The sequence below is a fragment of the Symsagittifera roscoffensis genome, chromosome 6, assembly GCF_963678635.1.
Source record: "Symsagittifera roscoffensis chromosome 6, txSymRosc1.1, whole genome shotgun sequence".
In the NCBI taxonomy this organism is placed as follows: Eukaryota; Metazoa; Xenacoelomorpha; order Acoela; family Convolutidae; genus Symsagittifera; species Symsagittifera roscoffensis.
This window is the reverse complement of record NC_087067.1, coordinates 19,364,177-19,381,608: the sequence shown is the minus strand read 5'-3', so window position 1 is coordinate 19,381,608 and position 17,432 is coordinate 19,364,177. Positions and strand designations below refer to the sequence as shown.

At 31.2% G+C, this 17,432-nt stretch overlaps 1 protein-coding gene across 1 annotated transcript in view; it reads left to right on the top strand.

Moving 5' to 3' along the window:
* Positions 1-17,432, top strand: part of LOC134848635 (neurogenic locus notch homolog protein 1-like) — a 99,103-nt gene that overhangs the window by 70,560 nt on the left and 11,111 nt on the right. Inside the window, exons 2-3 of the mRNA XM_063866154.1 lie at positions 16,083-16,281; positions 17,130-17,154. Of these exons, the coding sequence (XP_063722224.1) occupies positions 16,083-16,281; positions 17,130-17,154 (224 nt within the window). The remainder of the gene's footprint in view (positions 1-16,082; positions 16,282-17,129; positions 17,155-17,432) is intronic.

Sequence of the window (17,432 nt, the reverse complement as noted above, 5' to 3'; positions counted from 1 at the left end):
TGAGTGTCCTTTAGTATTTAGTGTATGTGATGTTTTGAATACTATTATAATTATACTTAAAGGTAGACAAGGTACTTTGAAATCAGGTGTTTGATATTCTAAAAGATCTGTGTTTTCATCTATAGTGGTGTTATTAATTTTTCTGAAGTATCGAAGGAGTGTATATTTCCTGAATTTGTGGTATCAGCTTTCGCCGGTTTAATTTTATACTTGTGCCATGATTTCAGTTGTCTGATGACTGGGTCAATATTTTGGTATTTTTGCAAAAATTCTAGTGAAATTCTTTCTGTTGGAGGTAGAAAAATGGTTTCTATTTCTGTTTTTGATAGGGGTATTGTGTCAAGTGGATCAAGAAGATTTAAAACTTTATTTATCATGTATTTTGAATTATGTGGTAATGGTCCTGATAGATTTCTTTTTTCAGTTAAATTTTCTTCTTCGAATAAAGGAAAAGGATTTTTTTATGTGGTTGTTGTTTGATTCGTTTTTGTTGAGTATTATTTTTGATCGAATGTGAATATGTAATTGGCTTAAATGTAGATTTTCCTAGTACGTCAATTTCATAGTGGTTACTTTGACAATCTAAAAAGAGTGGAAAATGTTGTAGATTGTTTAAGTGTGATTGATCTATGTCAATTTTTACTGCATATTTACATTCTAATCGTGGTGAGACTTCATCTTTTGCTAGGCAGAATTAAATGTTTTGTGGTATTTCAACCGTTGTTTTTCGGGTAAGGAGTTCAGGTGGTGTTTTTCTACTTAATGTATCTGGTAATGCAAAATTTGTTCCTGCTGTACACACTATATGTAAATTTGGAAATTTCATTAGATTTAATTGAAATCCATAAACTCGATGGTTTGGATTTGATTTTTGTGTTAAAAGAAATATAATGGGTTTGTGATCTGTGAATAAAACTGTTGGATGTTTTGATCCAATTATCAAAAAATCATTCTGTAAGAGCATATATTATAGCTGTGCATTCTCTCATAAAGGTAGAGAGTCGTAGTTCAGCTTGTGTAAATAAGCAAGGATTTGCTGATATGAGATTCATTTTATTCGTTCCCTTATGAGATTGTAACAATGCTGCGCCGATGCCTAAATTCGAAACATCGCACATTGCATAAAACGGTTGATTTTGGTCTGGGATTGTGTTGGAAATTGGTTCCGTGAGAATTCTTTTAATTTCTTCAAATCGTGTTTGGTGTTCTGTTGTCCATTCAAATTTGTTTTGTTGTCTAAGAATGTTATAGAATGGTCTTAAATATAATTGCATTTTATATACATATTTACTTAAGAAATTTAACATTCAAAGGATTTCTTGGATTTTTTTATTTGTAGGTGGTTGGAGTTTTTGAATTGCATCTATGCGTGATTTCAATGGAGTTATAGTGTTTTCTGTTAATAATATGTCCAAGAAATTTTAAGCGTGTTAAGAAAAAATGTGATTTGACCGGGGCTGTTTTTAAGTTTTCGTTTTTTAGTATTTGATGATACTGTTCTAAAACTATGAACATTTCATCTTTGGTTTGTGATTGCATGAAAACAGCGTCTTAGTATGTGATTGCATTTTTCTTGAGTATAATTGGTCTAAAAATTTTACTCAAAATGTTGAAAAAACTGCTGGTCCTATGGATATTCCATAGAATAGGCGGTTGAATTCATATTGCTGATTTCCAATAACAATTTGTGTTAAGCGTCGCGATTGTTCATCTAGTGGCATTTGATTATATGCACTATTCATATCTGCGGTTGTAAAGTATTTTCCGTTTATTTTTGTTAAAATAACTTGTATTGGTTCAATAGGCCAATTGCATTTTGATTCGTCTATTAGTGAATTAAGATATCTAGCGTCTAGAACTATTTTTAATGATTCTCCTTTTGCTAGGATGATAACAGGGTTGATAAATGTGTCACCTTTTGGTTGTTCTTCTTTGTTTACCGGTGATATAATTTTGTATTGTTCTAAAATATCGAGTAATCTGTTCACTTTATCGTGTAAATGAATTGGTACTTTACTTGCTCTTTGTTTTTTGAAAACTGCGTCAGTATTTAATGGGAGATGTAGTGATGAACTGATTTTGCCAACATCAAATTTGGATGTTGCATAGACTGATGAATATTTTTTTAGCTGTTTGGCTAACTTATCAAATTCGTCTTGTGTTATTTGTGAATGTTGGAAGTTAAACATTGTTAAAAATGTCTGTTGATTCTCTGTATAGTTATTTATGTTGAATGTAGGTTTGAAATATGGGGTTTTTGTGAAATAATCTGTATTTCTTTTTTCATTACTTATTATATTATTTATGGATAATTCTTCATTAAGAATTATGGATTGACAAATATCTAATAATTGGAGTATATTATTTACGCGGTATGCTTTTTCGTGTACTGGTGATATCGTAGCGTTCGTTTCGCAATATCCCAAAAATCCTAAAGGTAATGTTACCTGATAGGGTGTATTATTGTATACATGTAACGAAATAATATCTGAATTCGAGTTCTTCGAATATTTTATGGATGAAATTGTGATTTTGAAAAATTTATGGATAGGTTTGAATTCAAAGTCTGACATATAGAGTTGTTGTTTATTTTGTTTTTTATCATATTGGTGAACTTGTTTTTTTGAAAAATTATATATGTTTCCTGATAGTGGTTTCAGGTGTTTTCTTTGTTGGTTATATATTGGATAAAATTTTGAAAAGAATGGTGGTTGTTTATTTAATCTTTGAAAAAATGTTAGGGATGTGTCTTTTGTTTTTGTGTATTTATCTTTGATTAGTATTTTACTAATCAAAATGTTGATTGTTGGTATATATTTAGAGATAAATGGTATTCCAATGATATTGTGTTTAATATCAGTGATATGAAATATTTGTTTAAATGGTTTATTTAAAATTTTATTTTGCTCTATTGTTCTTGTGGGGAGAAGAAATAATTGAATTTTTCCATAGTTTACCAATGTTGATCCTTGTGCTGTTGCTAGTTTACTGGAGGTTTCAAGAGGTGTTAGTTTTGGGTGTAATGTTTTTATCTCATTCCATGTGGGAATGTTTATTATGTTTGATTTTGCTCCTGAATCAATTAAAAAATCAATTTCAAGATCTGGTGGTTGAAATTCTTTGTTTCTTGGACTTTCTAAAAGAAATGGTATTGTCCAAATTTTTTCTTTGGGTTGTTCTTTTTGTATATTTTGATAGATGTGATTTGTATTCAAGCATTTTGTTTTGTCATTTTCATTGGATTGATTTGTAGTGTTGATTTCGTTAGTTTCTTGTGCCGTTTGTGTGGAATGGATGGGTTCAATATAATAATTGTGAAGGAGTTCTAATTGATTTTCATATATATGTGATGAAAAAGGTTGTTCATATATAATAGGTTCGTAGTCATTTTCGACTGCTATCATATTGATGGAGATTTTTCTATTTTTTTGTTCTTTTTGAGATGTTTTTGTTAGTGGTATAAAAGATGTTTGGGGGGCTACATGTTTTGTTGGGTTGGTTTTTGATTCTTATTTTTATCAATGTTTTGATTTTGATCAATTTCTGGATTGTTTTGAACAATTTTAAACCTGTGAAGGAATATAAGTGAGTTATTTTACGAAGTGCATGTTCTTCCGGGTAATAAGGTAAGAGATTGTTGCGATGTTGAACAATTTCTTTTTTACTTGAGTGCGTAAGTTGGTATGTTACATCAGTAGGTTTATCAATTATTTGATATGGTCCTTTTTGGAGTGTTGCAGTTTTTTTGGAAATTTCTTTTTGTGTAGTGAAGTTTGGAACAAATGTTCCGATTTTTAAATCTGTTGCTGGTGTAAAGCGTGAATTATGTGATAACTTATATTTTGTCTTTGTAACAATTTCTTTGTTATTTTTGATAAATTTCATTGTGTTTTTTATCTCTTAATAAAAACCATTCAATATGTGTGCCAAAAGCTAATTTTAAAAATTGTGGGTGATGAAAGTGATTTTCATCATGTGGTTGTAATGGTAGATTGTAACAGATTGAATCTTCATTTGGTTGACAATAACTTGGTGCGTTTTTGTGAGCATTTGCTGTGAACATGATTGGTTTGCGCGGTTTTTGATTAAATACCATTTTGTATGGTGACATTTCTAGTGTTGTTGTAATTTGTGAATTATAAGATCAGGGTAATAATTTTAAATCTGCTGATCATTCGGTATATCGTGTATCATTTCAATTAATGATGCATTTGAGGTGTTCTTGTAATGAACTGTTCATACATTCGACTAATCCATTTGTCCAAATTGCATGAGATGTACGTGGTTTATGTTTATTATTGTATAAGTGGCATAATGTGATGATTTCATTAATAATAAATTTAGTGCCATTGTCTGTGACTAGGATTTCGGGTAATTCGAATTTAGCTATCCAGTGTTCGTAGAGTGTTTTATATGCATAACAAGCATTACAATGGGGTACTGGGTTGAGTGCTACATAATGTGTAAATGCATCAACAATTAATTTTATATATGAGTTTCCTTTTGAGGATGGTGAAGTTGGTTCTTTCGTGTCAATGATATTCTGTGATTAAAATGAAGACTTTGCACTTTAAAATCTTGCTTTTCTGCGATTTGTTTTTGATTTGGATAAGATTTACTTAATTGGCATATTATACAATCGTTGCATAATACTTTAATCCAAATTGGTGCATTGGGGAAATAAAAGTTTTGGTATAAAATTAGAATATGTTTTTTCTGATCCGGAATGTCCTTTTGTACGTATGGTGGGTGAAGTATTGAATGCTATCAACATCATAATTAATGGTAGACAAGATTGTGGTATCAGCTTTTTTTGGTTTAGTTTTATATTTGTGCCATGATTTCAGTTGTCTGATGACGGGATCAAGTTTTGAGATTTCTGTAATAATTCTAGTGTGATTATTTCTGTTGTGGGTTAGAAAATGTTTTCTATTTCGGTTTTTGATAGGGGTTTGTTGTCAAGTGGGTCATGTAGGTTAAAAACTTGATTTATTGTGTATTTTGAATCGTTTGGTAACGGTCCTAATAACTTTATTGATTCTGTTAAGTTTTTTTTTCTATTAAAGGGAAAAGGTCCTTTTTATGTGATTTTTGCTTACTGTTTTTTGTTGAGTATTATTTGTGATCCAATGTGAATATGGTATCGGCTTGAACGTGGATGTGCCTAATAAATCAACTTCATAATGGTTGTTTTGACAATCTAGATAGAGTGGAAAGTGTTGTAGATGGTTAATTTGTGATTGTTCTGTGTCAGTGTTTACTGCGTATTTACATTCTAATCGTGGTGAAGCTTCATCTTTAGCGAGATAGAATTTGATATTTTGTGGTATTTCAACTGTTGTTTTTCTTGTTATTAGTTCAGGTGGTGTATTTCTACTAAGAGTGTCAGGTAATGCAAGGTTTTTTCCTGCTGTCCATACTATGTTTAAGTTTGGAAATTTCATTAAAAATATGTGAAATTTATAAACTCTATGGTTTGGATTTGATTTTTGTTTAAAAAGAAATATGATAGGTTTATGGTTTGTAAATAAAACTGTTGGATGTTTTGATACAAGTATCAAAAATTCATATTCTGTTAAACTATATATAATAGCTGTGCATTCTCTCATAGGAGTAGAGAGTCGTAATTCAGCTTGAGTAAATAGGCGAGAGGTTGCTGATATAAGATTATTTTTGTTTGTTCCATTGTGAGATTGTGATAATGCTGCTCCGACGCCAAAATTTGAAGCATCGCACTTTGCATAAAATGGTTGATTAGGAACTGGGATTGTGTTTGAAATTTGTTCAGTGAGAAGTTTGTTGATTTCTTCAAATCGCGTTTGATGTTCTGTTGTCCATTCAAAAATAATTTGTTGTCTAAGAATGTTATAGAAAGGTTTTAAGTAAAATTGCATTTTATTTACGTATTTACTTAAGAAATTAAACATTCGAAGAAATTCTTGGATTTTCTTTTTATTTGTTGGTGGTTGGAGTTTTTGAATTGGGTCATTTCGTGATTTGAGTGGGGTTATAGTGTCTTTTTCTATGATGTGTCCGAGAAATTTTACGCGTGTTAAGAAAAAATATGATTTATCTGGGGCTGTTTTCATGTTTTCGTTCTGTTAAATTTGATGATGTTTTTCTAGAACTATGAACATTTCATCTTTTGTATGTGATTGCATAAATACATCGTCTAAGTATGTGATTGCCTTTTTACTAAGTATGAGTAGTCGAAAAATTTTTACTCATGAAAGCTGAGAAAGCTGCTGGTCCTATGGGTATTCCATTGAAGAATCTATTGAATTCGTATTGTTGATTTCCGATAACAAATTCTGTCAATCATCGCGATTGTTCGTCTAACGGCATTTGACTATATGCACTATTCATATCTGCGGTTCTAAAATATTTATAGTTTATTTTTGTTAGAATTACTTGAATGGGTTCAATAGGCCAATTACATTTAGATTCATCAATGAGTGAACTTAGATATCTAGCGTCTAGAACTATTTTAGTGATTCTCCCTTTGCTAGGATGATAACGGGGTTGATAAAAGTGTTTCCTTTTGGTTGTTCTTCTTTATTTACTGAAGATATGATTTCAAATTTTTCTAAAATGTCAAGTAATCTATTGACTTTATCACTTAGGTGAATTGGTACTTTACTTGCTCTCTGTTTTTTGAAAAATGCGTCAGGATTCAAAGGTAGAAGTAGTGTTGAAATTACTTTTTCAACATCAAATTTAGATGTGGCATAAACAGTTGGTTATTTCAATAGTAAGTCGGCTAATTTTTCAAATTCGTTTTGTGTTATCTGAGAGTGTTGAAAATTAAACATTGTCAAAAACTTTTGTTGTTCTTCCGTATAGTGTGATGTTTCAAATGTTAATTAAAATAAGGTGTTTTTGTGAATTAGTCTGTATTTCTTTTCTTGTTGCTTATTATTTTTTTATTGTTAATTCTTCGTCAAGAATTGTTGACTGACATATATCTATTAGTTGTAATATATTATTGACTCGATATGTAACTTCTTTTGTGGGAGAAGTTGTTGCATTTGTTTCGCAATAACCTACGATTCCTAAATGTAGTGTACTTTTGTACGGTGAATTGTTGTATACATGTAGAGAAATAATATCAGAGTTTGAATGTTTCATGTATCTTTTGGATGAGATTGTTACTCAAAAAAATTTATGAATTTGTCTAAGTTCAAGGTCAGGCATGAAGAGGTGTTGTTTATTTTGTTTTTTATCATATTTGTGAACTTGTTTGATTGAGATTTATATACAGTTCCTGATAGTGGTTTCAGGTATTTCCGTTCCTGATTGTATATGGGGTAAAATTTGGAGAAACAAGGTGGTTGTTTGTTTATTCTTTGAAAAAAGTCAAAGCTGTGTTTTTCATTCTTGTGTGTTTATCCCTTATATGAATTTTACTATTTAAAATATTTATCGTTGGTATAATTGGTATTTCAATATTGTTGTGTTCTATATCCGTGATGTGGAATGTTTATTTAAACGGTTTGTTTAAGAGTTTATTTTGTTCCACTGTTTTGGTGAAAACAAGAAAAAGTTGGATTTGTCCGTAGTTTGTTAATGTTGAGCCTTGTGCTTTTGCTAGTATACTGGTTGTTTTAAAGGGTATCAATTTTGGATGTAGAATTTTGACTTCATTCCAAGTGCGAATGTTAAAAATATTTGAATCTGCTCTTGAGTCGATTAAAAATTATTTCAAGCTTCGGTGGTTGAAATTCTTTACTTTTTGGGCTTTCTAAGAGAAAGGGGATTGTCCAAATTTTTTCTCTTGGTGTTTCTTTTCGTACGTTTTGATAAAAGTGATTTGTACTTGAACATGGTACTTGGTCTTTCTCAGGTTTGGTTAATGTGTTGATTTCGTTAACCTCTTGTACTATTGTTATATTATTACTTGTAGGTCTATTGTATAATCTTGAAGAAGTTCCAATTGATTTTCGTAGATTTGTGAATGAAAAGAATGTTAATATATGACAAGTTCATAGTCATTTTCAACTTCAATCATGTTGACTGAGATGGTGTTGTCTGTTTCGCTTTCTCTGTCTGTGGATTCGCAATTAATATGATTCATTTATAATTCAGTAGTTTCTGTGATATCGGTAACAGATGGGTCTGAATTTGTTTCTTCAGATGTTTGTACTTGATTTATTTGTCTTTGATGTTTTGGTGTTTTACTTCTATTTTTGTTTGGAGAATCGGGGTAACGGTTTTTATTTCTATGAGGTGATTGGGAATAACTTCTTTAACGATTGTTCTAGTTTGAATTTCTATTTTGCAAGTTATCTCCTGATCTATTTTGATAGTTATCGTAGTTAGAACTTTGATAATTTGATCTGTTGTTTGAGTAATCTCTCGATCTATTGTTTTCGTATCGTTGATTTCGACTATTTGAGTAACTTCTATTCCAATTGTTGAAATGATTCCTGTATTGATTCTAAGATGAATTTCTGGATCTATCATTGTGAAATTTGTGGGTAGTCATGGAAATTTACTGAGTTTGATGATGGTTGTGAAAATAAATGGTTTTGGGTGGTTGTAAGGGAGGATTGAGTTGTTTGTGGTCGGTTGATATAATTATAATTGTGTTCTGTGAAATTATTTCCAGTGAATGTTTTTGGTTTTTGTGATGTCTTCGTCATCGGTCTTTATGTTAGATAATTCATTTGTGAATATTTTGAAATAATGGAAGGCTTAACTCTGGATTGTATTGTTACCTGTGGTAGTGTTGAATTTTTTTGTTCTTGAAGTTGTAAGGTTTGGGTGAATTGATGAAATACTTTGTTGTGTTGTTGTGGCTATTTTTTCAACTACTTCTTCATTTACTTCTTCTGGTTGGGTATGATTTCTAGTTTCAATTTGATTTTCCTGTTGCATAATAGTTGAATTTAAGCTATTGTTTCCTATTCTATTGGGTGGAAATGAATTATAGCTTAAAGGTGTTGCGTCTATTGTGAATGGAATTACTTTCACATAATCTTTGTGAATCGAAATTGTGTTAATTTCTTTACTTGAGATGTCTGTTGGTATGTTCATAAATAGTGGGTGAGACATTTTGGGGTCCCAAACTTAATCTAATTGTTCTGCTAAAACAGTGTCGTCGTTTGTACTTTGGGGTTCAAAATGTTTTCTTGTTTGTGCAATTGAATCACTATTATGTGTAAAATAATCAATCAAAAACCATGCTAGTATTTTTTGTTAATCGTGTTTAACATTTTATGAAACTTCGTTCCTCGATATGTTTTCACGGATTATATTTAAACATTCTGAAAAAGCTTCAATTTTATTTCATACAGTCGTGTGTCTAGATGTTTGAACTGATGAAGTACTTTGGATTTCTTTTTTTTTCTGATATAGATAAATAACTATAGATTATTAAAAATAAATCATTAGTAAATATTGAATTTACTCTTGGTGATTTTCGATGTTGTATTTTTTTTAGGTATTCTGTGAATACTTTTGAAAATTCTTTATTTACGCCGTCTTTTTGGATTTGATATTTACCATAAAATTTACTCGTTGAACTAATTTTTATGGATTAAATTTCACACTGTTGTGCTATATTACATATACCTTTTAAATAGTGATCGATAAATTGTCTTTTGATTTTTACTTCTGGAAAATCTGTTTTACATGGGCTATTTCCTCGTTCAAATAAATTTGCAATCGAATTTTGGCGAAATTGTATTTGTCCTCTATCATTGGTGAGTGAATTGATAAGGAATGAAAAAACAGAGTTTTCGTCAGTATTTTCTTCACTTTGATTCACTTCTGCGTTTTATGACTGTTATTGCGTAGTGTTCAATGTGTTTGATTGGTTGATTCCAATTGTATAGACGTACCGGTTAGTTTTTGTATGTCCTTTTATTCTTCGTTTTCCTTGTATTGATGCATGTGATGTAGTTTCTGAGTCAACAAAGTATAATTGATCATTGACCGGATAGTTTTTATTTACCGAGTCTTTTAGTTTACAAAGTTCATCTAAGTTACTGGTTTCTGATTCGGAGACCGCGTTTCTTCGCTTTGATAAATTTTTTCGTGTAATTTGTTTTTGTTTACTTAAAACTTCTCTTTTTTTTGTTTGTCGTTTTGTTCGAATATATCACAATGTTTGTTTGTGTGGAGTGATTACGAGATCAAACTTTTCGTTTTATATTCCACAATTGTGTAATACGATTGTTTGTTTGTTTACTAAATTGTCTAGTGACATAAGGTTTAGGATGATGGATGCAAGATTGTGATTAGTGATTTTTAATATCCTAAACTGTTAGTACTTACGAATTGTTGTTTAGATTAACTTGGGTCTTTTATACAGGGTTGGAGAGAAAAGGATATATCGATTCCGGAGAATGATTGTTACTTTCTCGTGGCTAGTCTAAGTTAAGCTGTTAACTTACTCAATCTTACTTAGGGGTAGTGATTGTGTTCAAGGGTTGGAGAATAGTAAATCGATCCACAAGGTTCAAAAATAATTAGAACGCAAGTAGTTCATTAGATACCATTTTAAACTTACTAGGTTTAAGTATTAGCCTGGATCAAGTGAAGGATGAATAACCGAAGTTCTTCACTGTTTATCCTAATTAGAATGGTCAGTTTGTTTGAAAAGTTAATATTAGTCCTGGGTCTTGGTAGGGTTGGGTAGTGAGTTGACGTTTGAGGTCGTTAGACACTTTAATAATTGGGTTGGGGAGAACAAAATTGTTCTATTTGATCCAGGGATAAGCCTTGATGATCAGGATATAATGTTTAATGATATAAATTGGATTTAATTTAATTTGCGTCTGATGAATTTCTGGATCTATCATTTGAATAGTGTCTACTCCTAGATTTTGAATATGAACTGGTATCAAACGAATTTTGTCTATATGAATTTGATCGTGAATGATTGTTTTGATACTGATTGTTTCACTATTTGATCTGCTATATCTATTTTGTGAGAAATTTGTGAATTTCTTTGTTCTGGCGATCTGCTTCTATAATTGGAGTTGTAGAGTGATTCATTTCTTGAATAATTTGAATTATTTGGAAGTGGTTCTCCAGAATTACTATTACTGTGAACGTTTTTATTTGGTAAATTTTGGTCATTTTACATATATTGATAAAATGATTTGTTTGGTTCTTTGTACTTTTGTGGTTTATTTGTTTATTTTGGTTATCTTGCTGTTTTTGTCGACATTCGACAATGCTGTGTCCGTATCTTCGGCAATAGTTACACCATTTTTGAAAAAAAGTTCACCTTTAAAATTTGAGTTTTTCTCATATATGTTCAAAATTTCAGTGATTTTTTTAGATGAATCTACGTCTGAATCGTGTACGTTATTTATTTGTGTAAAATTGGTTTGTATTCTATTAATGTATTGTAGTTTAAGATTTCTGTTTCTTCGAGTTTCATAGTGATTTCAGCTTGCTCTAATTTATCAACTAGTTTTCTAAAATCTAAATCTGGTTCTCGAATTGAAGAGGGATGTGATGCTCTCTTTTTGATTGTTATTTTACTAAATTGAGGTGTTAGAGTCATCACTAAAATTTCTGTCATTTTTGTGTTTTTGTAGTCATGAGTGTTGAGTGAATACGCTTTTCGAACTAGTGTTTCGATTCTTACTGCTAATTTTTTGATTGTTTCGATTGGTAGTCTTTGAATTTCATTACATAAAACTCTTTGATGTTGTTTGTTTCTTTCACAATCAAACATTTTTGAAAATTCTTGTGTGAATCTTTTCCAATTTGATTTTATATCTATAGGTAAAACTGGAAACCACATCAAGTGTGGTTTGTATTAACGCTGTGCGTCAGTGTATCCAATTTTGATGAAGTGGTGTTTTTACCGGTTCATGTCCTATATTTAAAAATGAATTTGCTGTGACTGCATTTCAATAATTTTCTACAGAATATTCAGGGTCTGTGCCTGTGAACACCATTAATGGTTTGTTTGATTTTATTGACGATCCACCCATAAGGTATGGATTCATAGTCATTTGTAATGATTCTGTGGCTTTTGGTATTCATGAAAAATTTGTAAGTTGACTTTTTTATTTCATGTTGCTGTAAATATTATGGTAGTGGGATTTCATTTTGCATTTGTGTTGGTTGATAAGATTGTATACTGGCAGGGTTTTTTATCTGTACTGTTTGATAGGGTTGTGCACTAGTTGTGTTTTGCGTTTGCAATGGTTGGTGAGTTTGTGTACTGGCTAAGTTTTGTGGGTAAAAACTTGTTTTTTGAGATGCTAGATTTGGCTGAGTTTGTTGTACACAGTATTCCTGTGTATATGGTGCAAAAATATCTGGTTGATAGTAGTTATCATCATCTGATGATAAATAGTTAGGTGTATAATAAGGTGTTTGTTGTCTCTTTCTGTTTTGTTGAAAAAATGGGTAATTTTCACTCTTATCTTGTGAAATTTGTGGGTAGACATGAAAATTTACTGAATTTGATGATGGTTGTGGAAAACTTGATATTTGTGAAATTAAATGATTTTGGGTGTTTGTACAGGAGGATTGAATTGTTTGTGGTCGATTGACATAATTATAATTGTGTTCTGCAAAATTATTTCCAGTGAATGTTTTTCGTTATTGTGATGGTTTCGTCATTGGTCTTTTTGTTTGATAATCCATTTGTGAATATTTTGAAACAACGGAAGGCTTAACTCTGGATTGTAATGTTACCTGTGGTAGTGTTGGATTTTTTTGTTCTGGACGTTTTAAGGTTCGGGTGTAATGGTGAAATAATTTGTTGTGTTGTTGTGGCTATTGTTTCAACTACTTCCTCATTTACTTCTACTGGTTGGGTAGGATTTTTAGTGTCAATTTGATTTTCCTGTTGCATAATAGTTGAATTTAAGCTATTGTTTCCTATTCTGTTGGGTAGAAATGAATTATAGCTTAAAGGTGTTGCGTCTATTGTGAATGGAATTACTTTTCATATTCTTTGTGATTAGAAATTGTGTTAATTGCTTGACTTGAGATGTCTGTTGGTATGTTCAAAAATAGGGGGTGAGATAATTCGGGGTCCCAAACTTAATCTGATTGTTCTGCTAAAATAGTGTCGGCGTTTGTACTTCGGGGTCTAAAATTTTTTCTTGCTTGTGCAATTGAATCGCTGTTATGTGTAAAATAATCAGTCAAAAACCATGCTAGTCTTTTTTGTAAATCGTGTTTTTTATGAAATTTCGTTGCACGATATATTTTCACGGATTATATTTAAACTTTCTGAAAAAGCTGCAATTTAATTTCATACAGTCGTGTGTCTAGATGTTTGAACTAATGAAATACTTTGGATTTCTTTTTTTTTCTGATATTGATAAATAACTATAGATTATTGAAAATACATCATTAGTAAATATTGAATTTACTCTTGGTGAGTTTCGATGTTGTATATTTTTAGGTATTCTGTGAATATTTTTGAAAATTCTTTATTTACGCCGTCTGTTTGGATTTGATATTTACCATAAAATTTACTCGGTGAACTAATATTTATGGATCAAATTCCACACTGTTGTGCTTCATTCTATATTACATATACCTTTTAAATAGTGATCGATAAATTGTCTTTTGATTTTTACTTCTGGAAAGTCTGTTTTACATGGGCTATTTCCTCGTTCAAATAAATTTGCAATCGAATTTTGGCGAAATTGTATTTGTCCTCTATCATTGGTGAGTGAATTGATAAGGAATGAAAAAACAGAGTTTTCGTCAGTATTTTCTTCACTTTGATTCACTTCTGCGTTTTATGACTGTTATTGCGTAGTGTTCAATGTGTTTGATTGGTTGATTCCAATTGTATAGACGTACCGGTTAGTTTTTGTATGTCCTTTTATTCTTCGTTTTCCTTGTATTGATGCATGTGATGTAGTTTCTGAGTCAACAAGGTATAATTGATCATTGACCGGATAGTTTTTATTTACCGAGTCTTTTAGTTTACAAAGTTCATCTAAGTTACTGGTTTCTGATTCGGAGACCGCGTTTCTTCGCTTTGAAAAATTTTTTCGTGTAATTTGTTTTTGTTTACACAAAATTTCTCTTTTTATTGTTTGTCGTTTGCTTCGAATATATCATATTGTTAGTTTGTGTGGAGTGAATACGAGATCATACTTTTCGTTTTTTAATACACAATTGTGTAATACGATTGTTTGTTTATTTCCTAAATTGTCTAGTGACATAAGGTTTAGGATGATGGATGCAAGATTGTGATTAGTGATTTTTAATATCCTAAACTGTTAGTACTTACGAATTGTTGGTTAGATTCACTTGGGTCTTTTATACAGGGTTGGAGAGAAAAGCATATAACGATTCCTGAGAATGATTGTTACTTTCTCGTGGCTAGTCTAAGTTAAGCTGTTAACTTACTAAATCTTACTTAGGGGTAGTGATTGTGTTCAAGGTTTGGAGAATAGTTAATTGATCCACAAGGTTCAAAAATAATTAGAACGCAAGTAGTTCGTTAGATACTGTTTTAAACTTACTAGGTTTAAGTATTAGCCTGGGTCACGTGAAGGATGAATAACCGAAGTTCTTTACTGTTTATCCTAATTAGAATGGTCAGTTTGTTTGAAAAATTAGTATTAGTCCTGGGTCTTGGTAGGGTTGGGTAGTGAATCGACGTTTGAGGTCGTTAGACACTTTAATAATTGGGTGGGGGAGAACAAAATTGTTCTATTCGATCCAAGGATAAGCCTTGATGATCAAGATATAATTTTAATGATATAAAATTAATTAAGATAAATGTTAAATAGAGATCCAAGGGAAGCCTTGATGATCTGTTTTAATTTTAAATGAGTTGAATTTAAATAAAATTAAAAATTAGGATGAGCCTTTTAGAAATAATTTAAAATTTAATTGATAAAAAATTTTAGTTTTTGATGATGTTAGTGGTTTTAGGGTTTGATGTTATGTTTAAGTGATGAAGCTGAAGATGACGAAATGGTTTATATATACTAAAATTTTAAGTTAATACTAACTAATTTTTATTTTTTTTTTCAATGAATATTTTTTCCAGATATCTTTTTAATTTTACTGCAGTTTAGAGGGAACGACTAGAGATGTTTTTATCAGTCGTTATTGTACAATAGTAAGTTTAGCGCCGTAATGATTGTTGAAGAATTTTCTTCAAGGATTCTATGTTTACAAATGAAAATCTAATTTCATTGCTAATAAGATTTTAAATGAAAAAATTTGCGTTGGCTTTTGCCGTACGACCATGAAACTTAATGGTAAGTTTCTCCGTAGTCGTATGTCGTCTCCTGTCCGATGTCTTCTTCCAATACCGATTTATTCTCGTTTTGTTCGGAATAGTGGCTCTGATCTATTGAGTCGTAGAGACATTTCAATTAAATTATTGTCATGAAACACTTTTGAAAATGTATTTGTCCAATTCTAATCTATTTGGTTAGTTCTAAGCTAAATTGTTTTTTAAGGTCTTGTTCGAGGCTTTTGGTCGCACCAGATGAGCCGTGTTCTACTGTGTAACTCATAAAGTAATTTCAGATAGGGTACACAGTCTGCTCGTCACGCTATCTTATTTTCGGCCTGATAGATTCTTGCAACTTCTTAGTCTAATACCGATCTTAATCTTACTCTTATATCTACTAGTCTCAATTAGTCTCAAAAGATTTAGAGTATACTGGTTTTTTGCGAGTCGGTCTCTGGGAGAGGCAACTAAGTTTTAAGTTAAATTCAAATCTCTCTGGTGCTGAAGTTACTTACAAATAAGTGGGTTGTTAGTTTGATGGAGTATGATTGGTTAGTATTAAATATTTTATAGAGATAAAATATCTAATTTATAACCTATAATAAATTATAGTTTAGATCTGGTTTCTACTAGTTTAAAAGAAGGTTTGATTTGAAAGGGGCGAAAGTCAGCCCTAACTAAACTAAGACTAGTTTAAAAATAAGTTATTCAAGTATTTTTAAAAGTTACGTTAGAATTACGAACAGTGGCCGAAATCATTTAGATTCAGAAGCCGTTGCATTTTTCACAGGTATGTAAATTGACTTCGAAACATAACTGAGATCCATGTTTAAATTCATAAACTTCACATTCAGCTTAATCCATGATTTTTTAACAGTTTCTTTTTGATTAATAGATATTTTTCAGGGCTGTCAGAGGCAGGTATTGTGGCATGTGTACCACTACTAGCGTCACTCCGGGAGAAGAGAGATGTCATTTCAATTATGACTCCCTTATCAAGGATGCGGCACCGTCTAACTTAACCCACCAGTGTACCATGGATATAGGGCCAGGATTTCCAGTCAATGAACCCTCGTGCTACGTCAACGAGGCCGGTAAGTTTGAAAAAAAACTGAAAAATAGTTTTTTTTAAACCTATTAACTGCAGTAAAAGCTGAATGGATTCTTCTATCGTGAACTCATTCGTGCATGAGTGTTCAGAATATATACTGAATTGAACCAGAGCTTCTGGTTGTTTTTTTTTAATTGAGGCGGCTGCACTGAAGCGTTTGTGCTAAATATACATTTAATTTCATATATACATCCGCCTGGCTTTTCTACCATCACCACCCACCTGCTAATTTTTAAGAATATTTTTTCTGTTCAAATTCTCTTCTTGTTACACAAATTAGCATGCTGACTATTTAAGCTATGACAACCATGTTTGGTCTTCATATCAGGGGCGGATTTTCTCAATGGAGGTGGCGGAGTTTCGAAAAAAAAATTCAAAAATATTGTCGCCCTTTTTAGATCAATCAAACTGATTTTGCGGGCGACCCCAGAACACTATAAAGACTTTATTTTAACGAAAACTTTTGCGCCACTGGAAAATTTGAAAAAAAAACAAGTCAAAAATGCTGTTATCGGTGCGACCTTCAAGATAAGTATATATAAAGGATAAGAGTGAAGTTTTAGGGTACATTTTAGAAAACACTTTAAGTCTCCATCTCCACCCGCCCCCTCCCCATCACCACCCTCTAAATTGACTGTACGATTGATTCATATACTCTTCTCATAGGCTGAAAGTTCAAACTTACGAGACAGCAAAAGCGAACATTCCACCTTTAAACTGATACAAATGGTGTGGTACAATGTTAATTTGATGCTCGAGTTTCTCAAATTATATGAAATTTCAACCAAAAAGATAACTGTATGTTTGAAGACAAAATACTAATCATTTCAGGTACAGAAATTGCGCCTTGTGATCTGTAAGTGAACCATTGTCTAACCAACGATTGTGATACTGATATTTCATGATGGCATAAAACTATTAAGGACAGAAAGTTAATCATAATGGGTCTTCGTTTTAAAAACTCGATTTGCGAGGATTCAACTTTGCCCGTTTTTTCGAAATAATTTTTTTAAAAAATACGGATATTATGCTTTTTTTGTTCCCTATTACATAATTAGACCATTTTATGTTTCTAGACATTTCATTTGTGAGAAAGACAAAAGATCTTTCTAAACTAGGCACCTAACCAATTTG